Source organism: Oncorhynchus clarkii, unplaced genomic scaffold (assembly GCF_045791955.1).
Source record: "Oncorhynchus clarkii lewisi isolate Uvic-CL-2024 unplaced genomic scaffold, UVic_Ocla_1.0 unplaced_contig_2161_pilon_pilon, whole genome shotgun sequence".
In the NCBI taxonomy this organism is placed as follows: Eukaryota; Metazoa; Chordata; class Actinopteri; order Salmoniformes; family Salmonidae; genus Oncorhynchus; species Oncorhynchus clarkii.
In genome coordinates, this window is record NW_027259092.1 from 12,501 (window position 1) to 30,493 (window position 17,993).

Sequence of the window (17,993 nt, forward strand, 5' to 3'; positions counted from 1 at the left end):
TAGGTGTACACACACACACACACACACACACACACACACACACACACAGTACTGTAGGTGTACAGTCTTCAATTATGAAGAACCACAAAACAAATCGGTGAGGGGGGAGGGGGGGGGGGGAGAACAAGAAATTATGGATTTTTAGAACCCTTTGGAAATATTCCATTCCACACACACACTCACACACACACACGCAGTACCGTAGGTGTACACACACACACAGTAACTCACCCTGTTCTCGCTGTCCACTACGACCAGGTGCCTGAGACCCAGAGCTCTGAACAACTTAAACACACGAGGAAGAGACGTCTCCTGTTGGGGGAGAGAGAGAGAGAGGGGGGGGTGTACTCTGCGTGTGTGGTCCCTGTAAGGTCCCTCAGTGAATTACAAACACAGATTCAACCATAAAGACCAGGGAGGTTTTCCACTGCCTCACAAATGGCTCCTATTGGTCGACAGGGTTGGTAGGTTACTTTCTAAATGTGTTACTCCACAACCCCTAGATGGGTCAACATTTAAAAAGCAGACAGTGAATATCCCTTTGAACATGGTGAAGTTATTAATTACACTTTGGATGGTGTATCAATAAACCGAAATCACTACAAATACACAGGAATCCTTCCTAACTCAGTTGCCGGAGAGGAAGGAAACCGCTCGGGGATTTCACCATGAGTTCAATGGTGACTTTAAAACAGTTACAGCGTTTAATGGCTGTGATAGGAGAACACGGAGGATGGATCAACAACATTGTAGTTACTCCACAATACTAACCTAACTGACAGAGTTTAATGGCTGTGATAGGAGATAACATTGTAGTTTTCACTTTGTCATTATGGGGTATTGTGTGTAAATGTGTGTAACAACAACATGTGGAATTCATCAAGGGGTCCTTTCCGAAGGCACAGTATATACCTGTGGTACGGTGTAGGGTGTAGGGTTCATGAACTCTGTCAGGTCCATCATGCACTCCCTCTCATCCTGGGAGACGTGGATACTCTGGATGGGGGGGAAGCGAGGGTAGGCATCCCTAAAGTCCTTCAGCTGTAGCTTCCTCTGGGTCAACCTGGACCGAGCCAGCTCTACAAACACCTGGACAGAGAGAGAGAGAGAGAGAGAGAGAGAGAGAGAGAGAGAGAGACAGAGAGAAAGGGAGAGAGAGAGAGAGAGAGAGAGAGAGAGACAGAGAGAAAGGGAGAGAGAGAGACAGAGAGAGAGAGAGAGACAGAGAGAGAGAGAGAGAGAGAGAGAGACCGGGAGGGAGAGAATGTGAGAGATTAATACAGAGACAGGACAGACAGATCGACAGGACAGACAGATAGACAGGACAGACAGACAGGACAGACAGACAGACACCTACAGCTTCTCTCACCTTGTGTTTGAGCAGAACAATGAGCTGAGAACGAAGGATGAGTCCACAGATCTTCCCCAGCTGAGGAGAGGATGAAGGGATGAGTGAAAGAGAAGACAGAAAGCAGGGATGAATGAAAGAAGGAGGAGTCATAGACTGTTCAGAGATTATCAACTTTCTCAGCCAATTAGAAGTCAAGCCCAACTATAAGAAATGAATGGCCTTCGGGCGGAGCTTTCCATACATCGTCGCTAGCGGCGACCGGCACGACGACAGGGAAGCCGTTGTGATTGGTGGAGGTGTTGCTAAGGACGTCCACGATGGTGCCAACCTTTTCTATACGGTTAAAACAGGTGACTGGGGCACCCATCACCTCCCTGAGAGAGAGGAAGGATGGAGGGGGGGCCAGATGGAGAGAGAGATGGAGGGGGAGATTTAGAGAGAGAGGGGGAGATTTAGAGAGAGAGGGGGGGGGGGGATTTAGAGAGAGAGAGAGGGGGAGATTTAGAGAGAGAGGGGGAGATTTGGAGAGAGAGGGGGGGGAGATTTAGAGAGAGAGAGGGGGGAGATTTAGAGAGAGAGAGGGGGGAGATTTAGAGAGAGAGAGGGGGGAGATTTAGAGAGAGAGGGGGGAGATTTAGAGAGAGATGGGGAGATTTAGAGAGAGAGAGGGGGAGATTTAGAGAGAGAGAGGGGGAGATTTAGAGAGAGAGGGGGAGATTTAGAGAGAGAGAGGGGGAGATTTAGAGAGAGAGAGGGGGAGATTTAGAGAGAGAGAGGGGGAGATTTAGAGAGAGAGGGGGAGATATAGAGAGAGAGAGGGGGAGATTTAGAGAGAGAGAGGGGGAGATTTAGAGAGAGAGAGGGGGAGATTTAGAGAGAGAGAGAGGGGGAGATTTAGAGAGAGATGGGGAGATTTAGAGAGAGAGAGGGGGAGATTTAGAGAGAGAGAGGGGGAGATTTAGAGAGAGAGGGGGAGATTTAGAGAGAGAGAGGGGGAGATTTAGAGAGAGAGAGGGGGAGATTTAGAGAGAGAGGGGGAGATTTAGAGAGAGAGGGGGAGATTTAGAGAGAGAGAGGGGGAGATTTAGAGAGAGAGGGGGAGATTTAGAGAGAGAGGGGGAGATTTAGAGAGAGAGGGGGAGATTTAGAGAGAGAGAGGGGGAGATTTAGAGAGAGAGAGGGGGAGATTTAGAGAGAGAGAGGGGGAGATTTAGAGAGAGAGAGGGGGAGATTTAGAGAGAGAGAGGGGGAGATTTAGAGAGAGAGAGGGGGAGATTTAGAGAGAGAGAGGGGGAGATTTAGAGAGAGAGGGGGAGATTTAGAGAGAGAGGGGGAGATTTAGAGAGAGAGGGGGAGATTTAGAGAGAGAGAGGGGGAGATTTAGAGAGAGAGAGGGGGAGATTTAGAGAGAGAGAGGGGGAGATTTAGAGAGAGAGAGGGGGAGATTTAGAGAGAGAGAAAAAGGAGAGTAGTGAGGTCAGAGGGTCAACTGGTAGTTAAGCCAATGGGTAACGGGCTAATCGGTCAGTAAGGAGAAGGGCTTACTCAGCAGTCGGCCAATGAGAGAGTGGCTTACCTGGCTGTTAGCCAGTGGGAGGTGGCAGGGGCCTCCAAGTGCAGGAAGGGAACACTCTGCAGCTTGATGTGGATGTCATACAGACCCTGAGGAACAACCAGATGGATTACTACACAGACTGAACCTCAGAACGACCCTGAGGAACAACCAGATGGATTACTACACAGACTGAACCTCAGAACAACCAGATGGATTACTACACAGACTGAACCTCAGAACAACCAGATGGATTACTACACAGACTGAACCTCAGAACAACCAGATGGATTACTACACAGACTGAACCTCAGAACGACCCTGAGGAACAACCAGATGGATTACTACACAGACTGAACCTCAGAACGACCCTGAGGAACAACCAGATGGATTACTACACAGACTGAACCTCAGAACAACCAGATGGATTACTACACAGACTGAACCTCAGAACAACCAGATGGATTACTACACAGACTGAACCTCAGAACAACCAGATGGATTACTACACAGACTGAACCTCAGAACGACCCTGAGGAACAACCAGATGGATTACTACACAGACTGAACCTCAGAACGACCCTGAGGAACAACCAGATGGATTACTACACAGACTGAACCTCAGAACGACCCTGAGGAACAACCAGATGGATTACTACACAGACTGAACCTCAGAACGACCCTGAGGAACAACCAGATGGATTACTACACAGACTGAACCTCAGAACAACCAGATGGATTACTACACAGACTGAACCTCAGAACGACCCTGAGGAACAACCAGATGGATTACTACACAGACTGAACCTCAGAACGACCCTGAGGAACAACCAGATGGATTACTACACAGACTGAACCTCAGAACGACCCTGAGGAACAACCAGATGGATTACTACACAGACTGAACCTCAGAACAACCAGATGGATTACTACACAGACTGAACCTCAGAACGACCCTGAGACACAACCAGATGGATTACTACACAGACTGAACCTCAGAACAACCAGATGGATTACTACACAGACTGAACCTCAGAACGACAAACATTCAACTGAGACTTCCGTTGCCACGAGCAACACCACAGATACTGAGATGAGATGCAACACTTCACTCTCACACAGTCTCAGTGGGCAGGGCACTGTCACACAGTCTCACAGTCTCAGTGGGCAGGGCACTGTCCCACAGTCTCCCACAGTCTCAGTGGGCAGGGCACTGTCCCACAGTCTCAGTGGGCAGGGCACTGTCCCACAGTCTCCCACAGTCTCAGTGGGCAGGGCACTGTCCCACAGTCTCCCACAGTCTCAGTGGGCAGGGCACTGTCACACAGTCTCCCACAGTCTCAGTGGGCAGGGCACTGTCCCACAGTCTCCCACAGTCTCAGTGGGCAGGGCACTGTCACACAGTCTCAGTGGGCAGGGCACTGTCCCACAGTCTCCCACAGTCTCAGTGGGCAGGGCACTGTCCCACAGTCTCCCACAGTCTCAGTGGGCAGGGCACTGTCACACAGTCTCACAGTCTCAGTGGGCAGGGCACTGTCCCACAGTCTCCCACAGTCTCAGTGGGCAGGGCACTGTCCCACAGTCTCCCACAGTCTCCCACAGTCTCAGTGGGCAGGGCACTGTCCCATAGTCTCCCACAGTCTCAGTGGGCAGGGCACTGTCACACAGTCTCCCACAGTCTCAGTGGGCAGGGCACTGTCCCACAGTCTCCCACAGTCTCAGTGGGCAGGGCACTGTCACACAGTCTCCCACAGTCTCAGTGGGCAGGGCACTGTCCCACAGTCTCCCACAGTCTCAGTGGGCAGGGCACTGTCCCATAGTCTCCCACAGTCTCAGTGGGCAGGGCACTGTCACACAGTCTCAGTGGGCAGGGCACTGTCACACAGTCTCCCACAGTCTCAGTGGGCAGGGCACTGTCCCACAGTCTCCCACAGTCTCAGTGGGCAGGGCACTGTCACACAGTCTCACAGTCTCAGTGGGCAGGGCACTGTCCCACAGTCTCCCACAGTCTCAGTGGGCAGGGCACTGTCCCACAGTCTCCCACAGTCTCCCACAGTCTCAGTGGGCAGGGCACTGTCCCATAGTCTCCCACAGTCTCAGTGGGCAGGGCACTGTCACACAGTCTCCCACAGTCTCAGTGGGCAGGGCACTGTCCCACAGTCTCCCACAGTCTCAGTGGGCAGGGCACTGTCACACAGTCTCCCACAGTCTCAGTGGGCAGGGCACTGTCCCACAGTCTCCCACAGTCTCAGTGGGCAGGGCACTGTCCCATAGTCTCCCACAGTCTCAGTGGGCAGGGCACTGTCACACAGTCTCAGTGGGCAGGGCACTGTCACACAGTCTCCCACAGTCTCAGTGGGCAGGGCACTGTCCCACAGTCTCCCACAGTCTCTCACAGTCTCTCACAGTCTCTCACAGTCTCTCACAGTCTCAGTGCGTGTGCATGGAGAGCTTCAGGCTGCTACTACGTGGTAGCTACGTCACCAAGACAACGGAGGAGTTTGGCCCCACCCTTCAACCCTCTTCATTGACAGGATTGGTAGCTACGTCACCAAGACAACGGAGGAGTTTGGCCCCACCCTTCAACCCTCTTCATTGACAGGATTGGTAGCTACGTCACCAAGACAACGGAGGAGTTTGGCCCCACCCTTCAACCCTCTTCATTGACAGGATCGGTAGCTACGTCACCAAGACAACGAAGGAGTTTGGCCCCACCCTTCAACCCTCTTCATTGACAGGATTGGTAGCTACGTCACCAAGACAACGGAGGAGTTTGGCCCCACCCTTCAACCCTCTTCATTGACAGGATTGGTAGCTACGTCACCAAGACAACGGAGGAGTTTGGCCCCACCCTTCAACCCTCTTCATTGACAGGATTGGTAGCTACGTCACCAAGACAACGGAGGAGTTTGGCCCCACCCTTCAACCCTCTTCATTGACAGGATATTGCCGTTAACGTAAATCCACAGTCGCTACATCCATTCTGGGATTTATAGACCAATAATAAATACTTATTGATTGTTCTAGAAAACACCATGAGCTGATATTAATTTAACTGTTGTAACCCAATTCAGAACCAAAGGATAAGCTACAGTCGTCTAATATCTGTGAACATAACATTGTACATTTTTTTATCTTTATTTTACCAGGCAATTCAGTTAAGAACAAATTCTTATTTTCAATGACGGCCCAGGAACAGTGGGTTAACTGCCTGTTCAGGGGCAGAACGACAGATTTGTACCTTGTCAGCTCGGGGATTTGAACTTGCAACCTTCCGGTTACTAGTCCAACGCTCTAACCACTAGGCTACCCTGCCGCCTCTACACTCTAACCACTAGGCTACCCTGCCACCTCTACACTCTAACCACTAGGCTACCTGCCACCCCCATTCTCTACATACGATCATGTTGATATCTGTGGATGGTCACTCCTTGCATCGACAGTTGCGTCTATGAATTGAACAGTGGTAACATGTCTTCAGGCCAAGACAGTGACGGGGGAGCCTGGTTTTTGGTCCACTACGGATGGCCTCATTAAGTCAGTATAGTATATATTATATGTGCCTCAAGACTCACCTCCACAAAGTAGTCCCCTACTATCTTGGCCGTCAGCAGCACCAACATGATGGGGAGACCGTACGTCACGTTTCCTGTTGCTTCCACCATGATGACTGTTAAACTGAGAGTCATCCTCACGATGCCCCCTAGAGGAGAGGACGAGACATTACATGACTTATTATTAATACAGTATATACAGTCGTGAGAGTAATCCTCACTATGCCCCCTAGAGGAGAGGACGAGACATTACATTACTCATTCCTATCAGGTAAACAGTCAGTGTGACATCTCTACACCAGAGGAAGGACCCCAGGAATGACACTCACCCAGTTGTGCTGCAGCTCCCATTAAAGCATACTTCCCTGGAACGGCCCAAACCTGAGAAAGAGAGCGACACACAAACATTATTGACACCAATCTGGCCAGTGTACGATGCTATGTCTGTGTTTGTCAAAGCAGCTGTTGAAGAGCAGCAGGCCCCCACCAAGCATTCACAGAGAGCACTACGGGGTTCAGACCAGAGAGCACCACGGGGTTCACACCAGAGAGCACTACGGGGTTCAAACCAGAGAGCACTACAGGGTTCAGACCAGAGAGGACTACAGGGTTCAAACCAGAGAGCACTACGGGGTTCAGACCAGAGAGCACTACAGGGTTCAGACCAGAGAGCACTACAGGGTTCAAACCAGAGAGGACTATGGGGTTCAGACCAGAGAGCACTACAGGGTTCAGACCAGAGAGGACTACGGGGTTCAGACCAGAGAGGACTACAGGGTTCAAACCAGAGAGCACCACAGGGTTCAAACCAGAGAGGACTAAGGGGTTCACACCAGAGAGGACTACGGGGTTCAGACCAGAGAGGACTACAGGGTTCAAACCAGAGAGGACTACAGGGTTCAGACCAGAGAGCACTACAGGGTTCAGACCAGAGAGCACTACGGGGTTCAGACCAGAGAGCACTACGGGGTTCAGACCAGAGAGCACCACGGGGTTCAGACCAGAGAGCACTACGGGGTTCAAACCAGAGAGCACTACGGGGTCCAGACCAGAGAGGACTACAGGGTTCAAACCAGAGAGCACTACAGGGTTCAAACCAGAGAGGACTATGGGGTTCAGACCAGAGAGCACTACGGGGTCCAGACCAGAGAGGACTACAGGGTTCAAACCAGAGAGCACTACAGGGTTCAGACCAGAGAGCACTACAGGGTTCAGACCAGAGAGCACTACGGGGTTCAAACCAGAGAGCACCACGGGGTTCAGACCAGAGAGCACTACGGGGTTCAAACCAGAGAGCACTACGGGGTCCAGACCAGAGAGGACTACAGGGTTCAAACCAGAGAGCACTACGGGGTCCAGACCAGAGAGGACTACAGGGTTCAAACCAGAGAGCACTACAGGGTTCAAACCAGAGAGCACTACAGGGTTCAGACCAGAGAGCACTACAGGGTTCAGACCAGAGAGCACTACGGGGTTCAAACCAGAGAGCACTACAGGGTTCACACCAGAGAGCACTACAGGGTTCAAACCAGAGAGCACCTTGGGGTTCAGACCAGAGAGCACTACGGGGTTCACACCAGAGAGGACTACAGGGTTCAGACCAGAGAGGACTACAGGGTTCAAACCAGAGAGCACTATGGGGTTCAAACCAGAGAACACTACAGGGTTCAAACCAGAGAGGACTACAGGGTTCAGACCAGAGAGGACTACGGGGTTCAGACCAGAGGGCACCTTGGGGTCCAGACCAGAGCGCACTACAGGGTCCAGACCAGAGAGGACTACGGGGTTCAGACCAGAGGGCACCTTGGGGTCCAGACCAGAGAGCACTACGGGGTTCAGACCAGAGAGCACTACAGGGTTCAAACCAGAGAGCACCACAGGGTTCAAACCAGAGAGGACTAAGGGGTTCACACCAGAGAGGACTACGGGGTTCAGACCAGAGAGGACTACAGGGTTCAAACCAGAGAGGACTACAGGGTTCAAACCAGAGAGCACCACGGGGTTCACACCAGAGAGCACTACGGGGTTCAGACCAGAGAGCACTACGGGGTTCAGACCAGAGAGGACTACGGGGTTCAGACCAGAGAGCACTACGGGGTTCAGACCAGAGAGCACTACGGGGTTCAGACCAGAGAGCACCACGGGGTTCAGACCAGAGAGCACTACGGGGTTCAAACCAGAGAGCACTACGGGGTCCAGACCAGAGAGGACTACAGGGTTCAAACCAGAGAGCACTACAGGGTTCAAACCAGAGAGGACTATGGGGTTCAGACCAGAGAGGACTACAGGGTTCAAACCAGAGAGCACTACAGGGTTCAGACCAGAGAGCACTACAGGGTTCAGACCAGAGAGCACTACAGGGTTCAGACCAGAGAGCACTACAGGGTTCACACCAGAGAGCACTACAGGGTTCAAACCAGAGAGCACCTTGGGGTTCAGACCAGAGAGCACTACGGGGTTCACACCAGAGAGGACTACAGGGTTCAGACCAGAGAGGACTACAGGGTTCAAACCAGAGAGCACTATGGGGTTCAAACCAGAGAACACTACAGGGTTCAAACCAGAGAGGACTACAGGGTTCAGACCAGAGAGGACTACGGGGTTCAGACCAGAGGGCACCTTGGGGTCCAGACCAGAGCGCACTACAGGGTCCAGACCAGAGAGGACTACGGGGTTCAGACCAGAGGGCACCTTGGGGTCCAGACCAGAGAGCACTACGGGGTTCAGACCAGAGAGCACTACAGGGTTCAAACCAGAGAGTACTACGGGGTTCAAACCAGAGAGCACTACGGGGTTCAGACCAGAGAGCACTACGGGGTTCAGACCAGAGAGCACTACGGGGTTCAGACCAGAGAGCACTACAGGGTTCAAACCAGAGAGGACTACGGGGTTCAGACCAGAGAGCACTAAGGGGGTTCAAACCAGAGAGGACTAAGGGGGTTCAAACCAGAGAGGACTACGGGGTTCAGACCAGAGAGCACTAAGGGGGTTCAAACCAGAGAGGACTAAGGGGGTTCAAACCAGAGAGCACTACAGGGTTCAAACCAGAGAGCACTACAGGGTTCAAACCAGAGAGGACTACGGGGTTCAGACCAGAGAGCACTAAGGGGGTTCAAACCAGAGAGGACTAAGGGGGTTCAAACCAGAGAGCACTACAGGGTTCAAACCAGAGAGCACTACAGGGTTCAAACCAGAGAGTACTACAGGGTTCAGACCAGAGAGCACTACAGGGTTCAAACCAGAGAGCACTACAGGGTTCAGACCAGAGAGCACTACGGGGTGTAAACCAGAGAGGACTACAGGGTTCAAACCAGAGAGGACTACGGGGTTCACACCAGAGAGGACTAAGGGGGTTCAAACCAGAGAGGACTACAGGGTTCAAACCAGAGAGCACTACAGGGTTCAAACCAGAGAGGACTACAGGGTTCAAACCAGAGAGGACTAAGGGGGTTCAAACCAGAGAGGACTACAGGGTTCAGACCAGAGAGCACTACAGGGTTCAAACCAGAGAGGACTAAGGGGTTCAAACCAGAGAGGACTAAGGGGTTCAAACCAGAGAGCACTAATGGGTTCAGACCAGAGAGGACTACAGGGTTCAAACCAGAGAGCACTACGGGGTTCAGACCAGAGAGCACTACGGGGTTCAGACCAGAGTAATGTGTACTACTGTATTGGGATAGACCTGTCATTGTGTTGGCATTAATTGACTGGGAGATTTCAGCGTGCCATACAAAGAGTCTCAACAGTGTGGCACAACGGGGAGAATGATGTCATATAACCCCCACAATGATGTCCATATAACCCCCACAATGATGTCATATAACCCCCACAATGATGTCCATATAACCCCCATATAACCCCCATAATGATGTCCATATAACCCCCATAATGATGGCCATATAACCCCCATATAACCCCCAAAATGATGGCCATATAACCCCCATAATGATGGCCATATAACCCCCATATAACCCCCACAATGATGGCCATATAACCCCCATAATGATGGCCATATAACCCCCATAATGATGGTCATATAACCCCCATAATGATGGCCATATAACCCCCATAATGATGGCCATATAACCCCCATAATGATGGCCATATAACCCCCATAATGATGACCATATAACCCCCATAATGATGGCCATATAACCCCCATAATGATGACCATACAACCCCCACAATGATGGCCATATAACCCCCATAATGATGGCCATATAACCCCCATATAACCCCCATAATGATGTCCATATAGACCCCATAATGATGGCCATATAACCCCCATATAACCCCCATAATGATGGCCATATAACCCCCATAATGATGGCCATATAACCCCCATATAACCCCCACAATGATGTCCATATAACCCCCATATAACCCCCATAATGATGTCCATATAACCCCCATAATGATGGCCATATAACCCCCATATAACCCCCATAATGATGGCCATATAACCCCCATAATGATGGCCATATAACCCCCATATAACCCCCACAATGATGTCCATATAACCCCCATAATGATGGCCATATAACCCCCATAATGATGGCCATATAACCCCCATAATGATGGCCATATAACCCCCATAATGATGGTCATATAACCCCCATAATGATGGCCATATAACCCCCATAATGATGGCCATATAACCCCCATAATGATGGTCATATAACCCCCATAATGATGGTCATATAACCCCCATAATGATGGCCATATAACCCCCATAATGATGGCCATATAACCCCCATAATAATGGTCATATAACCCCCACAATGATGGCCATATAACCCCCATAATGATGGCCATATAACCCCCATAATAATGGTCATATAACCCCCACAATGATGGCCATATAACCCCCATAATGATGGCCATATAACCCCCATAATGATGGTCATATAACCCCCATAATGATGGCCATATAACCCCCATAATGATGGCCATATAACCCCCATAATGATGGCCATATAACCCCCATAATGATGGCCATATAACCCCCATAATAATGGTCATATAACCCCCACAATGATGGCCATATAACCCCCATAATGATGGTCATATAACCCCCATAATGATGGCCATATAACCCCCATAATGATGGCCATATAACCCCCATAATGATGGTCATATAACCCCCATAATGATGGCCATATAACCCCCATAATGATGACCATATAACCCCCATAATGATGGCCATGTAACCCCCATAATGATGACCATACAACCCCCACAATGATGGCCATATAACCCCCATAATAATGGTCATATAACCCCCACAATGATGGCCATATAACCCCCATAATGATGGTCATATAACCCCCATAATGATGGCCATATAACCCCCATAATGATGGCCATATAACCCCCATAATGATGGTCATATAACCCCCATAATGATGGCCATATAACCCCCATAATGATGACCATATAACCCCCATAATGATGGCCATGTAACCCCCATAATGATGACCATACAACCCCCACAATGATGGCCATATAACCCCCATATTGATGGCCATATAACCCCCATAATGATGGTCATATAACCCCTACAATGATGGTCATATAACCCCCATAATGATGGCCATATAACCCCCATAATGATGGTCATATAACCCCCATAATGATGGCCATATAACCCCCATAATGATGGTCATATAACCCCCATAATGATGGTCATATAACCCCCATAATGATGGTCATATAACCCCCATATAACCCCCATAATGATGGCCATATAACCCCCATAATGAGGGCCATAAAGCCCCCTCACCGATCCGTTGGGCGTGATAGCAGCCAGCAGTATCCCAAACAGTCTTCCCCAGGCTGCTCCTATGAGCAGAGATGGGATGAAGACTCCAGCTGAGACAGTCAGGCCATAGGTCCAACAGGCCAGGAAGAAATAGGTCAACGTAAACAGACTTAGAGTCAGAGGGTTGTAGGAACCTGGAAGAAGAAGAAAGAAAGAGAGAGAGACCGAGAGACAGAGAGAGAGAGAGAGAGAGAGAGAGAGATACCGAGAGAGAGAGAGAGAGAGAGAGAGAGAGAGAGAGAGAGAGAGAGAGAGAGAGAGAGAGAGGGAGAGAGTGAGAGAGAGTGAGAGGGAGAGAGTGAGAGAGAGTGAGAGAGAGACCGAGAGAGAGAGAGAGAGAGAGAGAGAGAGAGAGAGAGATACCGAGAGAGAGAGAGAGAGAGAGAGAGAGAGAGAGAGGAGAGAGAGAGAGAGAGAGAGAGAGAGAGAGAGACAGAGAGAGAGAGAGAGAGAGAGAGAGAGAGAGAGAGAGAGAGATACCGAGAGAGAGAGAGAGAGAGAGAGAGAGAGAGAGAGAGAGAGAGAGAGGGAGAGAGTGAGAGAGAGTGAGAGGGAGAGAGTGAGAGAGAGTGAGAGAGATACCGAGAGAGAGAGAGAGAGAGAGAGAGAGAGAGAGAGAGATACCGAGAGAGAGAGAGAGAGAGAGAGAGAGAGAGAGAGAGGGAGAGAGAGAGAGAGAGAGAGAGAGAGAGAGACAGAGAGAGAGAGAGAGAGAGAGAGAGAGAGAGAGAGAGAGAGATACCGAGAGAGAGAGAGAGAGAGATACCGAGAGAGAGAGAGAGAGATACCGAGAGAGAGAGAGAGAGATACCGAGAGAGAGAGAGAGAGAGAGAGAGAGATACCGAGAGAGAGAGAGAGAGAGAGAGAGAGAGAGAGAGAGATACCGAGAGAGAGAGAGAGAGACCGAGAGAGAAAGAGAGAAAGAGAGAGACCGAGAGAGAGAGAGAGAGAGAGAGAGAGAGAGAGAGAGAGAGAGAGAGAGAGGGAGAGAGTGAGAGAGAGTGAGAGAGATACCGAGAGAGAGAGAGAGAGAGAGAGAGAGAGAGAGGGAGAGAGAGAGAGAGAGAGAGAGAGAGAGAGAGAGAGAGAGAGAGAGAGAGAGAGAGAGAGAGAGAGAGAGAGAGAGAGAGAGAGAGAGAGAGAGAGAGAGAGAGAGAGAAATACAAAAATGTGTTCATTGCAAACTTTGTACATTCATAATAATTAAAACAGATAACTTTCCAACTGAATAGTGTAGTGTAGTGTAAACAGACATCTGAAGGGAGCATTGTGGTGAAGCAGTCTGCTAGTTCAACACTAGGGGGCACTATCACATCGCAGAGACACAGTGCACCATAAAAACAGTGATCTGGTGAATCGACCAGGCACACAAACAGTCTACCTGGTGGGTTGTGGAAGAGACTGCGGACGCTCCTCTCGGGTGTGTTGAAGAAGGCCGTTGCCATGGAGTTATACTCTCCATCCGCGCAGAACAACTGGAGGCAGAGCATGTGAGTGAGTGGGGGTGTGTTTGGATGCGTTTAACTACACTTGTGGGGACCAGAAGTTCCCACAAGAAAAGTAAACAAACAAAAATGTGGCCAACTGGGGACATTTTATTAGTCCCCCCCACAAGGTCAAACGCTATTTCTAGGGGGTTTAGGGTTAAAGTTAGAATTAGGGATAGGGGCTAGGGGGAGGGGCTAGGAGCTAGGGGGAGGAGCTAGGGTGAGGGTTAAGGAAAATAGTGCTTTGAAAGGGACTTAATTGTGTCTCCACAATTGCGCGTGTGTGTGTGTGTGTGTGTGTGTGTGTGTGTGTGTGTGTGTGTGTGTGTGTGTGTGCGTGTACCTGTAGAGGGTAGTCCTCTGACTGGTCAGGTCCGAGAGGCTGACAGTCATTAGAGAAATAGATCATGGCGAACGACACCGTGGCCGTTACCGCGGCGACTAGCATGGCCTCCATCACCTGGAGACAGGGCCGGTGGACGTACCTGAGAACACATACACACACACATTTCAGAATGGCACCATAGTTTACGAGCAGAAGGGTGGAAAAGTCAAGAAACTAAAACAAGGAAGAAACTCAAATGCCTTTCAAGTGAAGTCCCCTCTCACATGTCTGAAGCAGGAGTGACGCGATGTCTATTTATATCCCACAGTGCTGCAGGTATAAAAGTAAGGAGAGGAGATGTGTTCTCAGATAGCTTACCTGTCACCTGTACCTGACAACAGTCACCTGGGCAGCACACCTGTCTAACACTACCACTATATACAACAGCTGTCTAACACTACCCCACCTGTCTAACACTACCACTATATACAACACCTGTCTAAACTAACACGACATACCACACCTGTCTAACACTACCACTATATAAACAACACCTGTCTCACACTACCACTATATACAACACCTGTCTAACACTACCACTATATACAACAGCTGTCTAACACTACCACTATATACAACACCTGTCTAACACTACCACTATATACAACACCTGTCTCACACTACCACTATATACAACACCTGTCTAACACTACCACACCTGTCTAACACTACCACTATATACAACACCTGTCTCACACTACCACTATATACAACACCTGTCTAAAACTACCACACCTGTCTAACACTACCACTATATACAACACCTGTCTAACACTACCACTATATACAACACCTGTCTAACACTACCACTATATACAACACCTGTCTAACACTACCACTATATACAACACCTGTCTAACACTACCACTATATACAACACCTGTCTAACACTACCACTATATACAACACCTGTCTAACACTACCACTATATACAACACCTGTCTAACACTACCACTATATACAACACCTGTCTAACACTACCACTATATACAACACCTGTCTAACACTACCACTATATACAACACCTGTCTAACACTACCACTATATACACAACACCTGTCTAACACTACCACTATATACACACAACACCTGTCTAACACTACCACTATATACACACACCTGTCTAACACTACCACTATATACACACAACACCTGTCTAACACTACCACACCTGTCTAACACTACCACTATATACAACACCTGTCTAACACTACCACTATATACAACACCTGTCTAACACTACCACTATATACAACACCTGTCTAACACTACCACTATATACAACACCTGTCTAACACTACCACTATACACAACACCTGTCTAACACTACCACTATATACACACAACACCTGTCTAACACTACCACTATATACAACACCTGTCTAACACTACCACTATATACAACACCTGTCTAACACTACCACTATATACAACACCTGTCTAACACTACCACTATATACACAACACCTGTCTAACACTACCACTATATACACAACACCTGTCTAACACTACCACTATATACAACACCTGTCTAACACTACCACTATATACAACACCTGTCTAACACTACCACTATATACAACACCTGTCTAACACTACCACTATATACAACACCTGTCTAACACTACCACTATATACACAACACCTGTCTAACACTATCACACCTGTCTAACACTACCACTATATACACAACACCTGTCTAACACTACCACTATATACACAACACCTGTCTAACACTACCACTGTATACACAACACCTGTCTAACACTACCACTGTATACAACACCTGTCTAACACTACCACTATATACAACACCTGTCTAACACTACCACACCTGTCTAACACTACCACTATATACAACACCTGTCTAACACTACCACTATATACAACACCTGTCTAACACTACCACTATATACAACACCTGTCTAACACTACCACTATATACAACACCTGTCTAACACTACCACTATATACAACACCTGTCTAACACTACCACTATATACACAACACCTGTCTAACACTACCACACCTGTCTAACACTACCACTATATACAACACCTGTCTAACACTACCACTATATACAACACCTGTCTAACACTACCACTATATACAACACCTGTCTAACACTACCACTATACACAACACCTGTCTAACACTACCACTATATACACACAACACCTGTCTAACACTACCACTATATATAACACCTGTCTAACACTACCACTATACACAACACCTGTCTAACACTACCACTATATACAACACCTGTCTAACACTACCACTATATACAACACCTGTCTAACACTACCACTATATACAACACCTGTCTAACACTACCACTATATACAACACCTGTCTAACACTACTACTATATACACAACACCTGTCTAACACTACCACTGTATACAACACCTGTCTAACACTACCACTATATACAACACCTGTCTAACACTACCACTATATACAACACCTGTCTAACACTACCACTATATACAACACCTGTCTAACACTACCACTATATACAACACCTGTCTAACACTACCACTATATACAACACCTGTCTAACACTACCACTATATACACAACACCTGTCTAACACTACCACTATATACAACACCTGTCTAACACTACCACTATATACAACACCTGTCTAACACTACCACTATATACAACACCTGTCTAACACTACCACTATATACAACACCTGTCTAACACTACCACTATATACACAACACCTGTCTAACACTACACTATATACACAACACCTGTCTAACACTACCACTGTATACAACACCTGTCTAACACTACCACTATATACAACACCTGTCTAACACTACCACTATATACAACACCTGTCTAACACTACCACTATATACACAACACCTGTCTAACACTACCACTATATACACAACACCTGTCTAACACTACCACTGTATACAACACCTGTCTAACACTACCACTATATACAACACCTGTCTAACACTACCACACCTGTCTAACACTACCACTATATACAACACCTGTCTAACACTACCACTATATACAACACCTGTCTAACACTACCACTATATACAACACCTGTCTAACACTACCACTATATACAACACCTGTCTAACACTACCACTATATACAACACCTGTCTAACACTACCACTATATACAACACCTGTCTAACACTACCACTATATACAACACCTGTCTAACACTACCACTATATACAACACCTGTCTAACACTACCACTATATACACAACACCTGTCTAACACTACCACACCTGTCTAACACTACCACTATATACAACACCTGTCTAACACTACCACTATATACAACACCTGTCTAACACTACCACTATATACAACACCTGTCTAACACTACCACTATACACAACACCTGTCTAAAACTACCACTATATACACACAACACCTGTCTAACACTACCACTATATATAACACCTGTCTAACACTACCACTATACACAACACCTGTCTAACACTACCACTATATACAACACCTGTCTAACACTACCACTATACACAACACCTGTCTAACACTACCACTATATACAACACCTGTCTAACACTACCACTATATACAACACCTGTCTAACACTACTACTATATACACAACACCTGTCTAACACTACCACTATATACAACACCTGTCTAACACTACCACTATATACAACACCTGTCTAACACTACCACTATATACACAACACCTGTCTAACACTATCACACCTGTCTAACACTACCACTATATACACAACACCTGTCTAACACTACCACTATATACACAACACCTGTCTAACACTACCACTATATACACAACACCTGTCTAACACTACC

General features: G+C 48.1%; 1 protein-coding gene across 1 annotated transcript in view; it reads right to left on the bottom strand.

The window, feature by feature from the left end:
* The window catches only part of LOC139399509 (H(+)/Cl(-) exchange transporter 7-like), a 30,366-nt gene that overhangs the window by 2,132 nt on the left and 10,241 nt on the right, over positions 1 to 17,993 (bottom strand). Inside the window, exons 2-11 of the mRNA XM_071144902.1 lie at positions 14,109 to 14,250; positions 13,660 to 13,753; positions 12,240 to 12,412; positions 6,787 to 6,838; positions 6,479 to 6,606; positions 2,928 to 3,013; positions 1,593 to 1,725; positions 1,370 to 1,429; positions 913 to 1,089; positions 232 to 312 (exon numbers count right to left, since the gene is read on the bottom strand). Coding sequence (XP_071001003.1) covers positions 232 to 312; positions 913 to 1,089; positions 1,370 to 1,429; positions 1,593 to 1,725; positions 2,928 to 3,013; positions 6,479 to 6,606; positions 6,787 to 6,838; positions 12,240 to 12,412; positions 13,660 to 13,753; positions 14,109 to 14,222 — 1,098 coding nt within the window. The 5' untranslated portion in view covers positions 14,223 to 14,250. The remainder of the gene's footprint in view (positions 1 to 231; positions 313 to 912; positions 1,090 to 1,369; positions 1,430 to 1,592; positions 1,726 to 2,927; positions 3,014 to 6,478; positions 6,607 to 6,786; positions 6,839 to 12,239; positions 12,413 to 13,659; positions 13,754 to 14,108; positions 14,251 to 17,993) is intronic.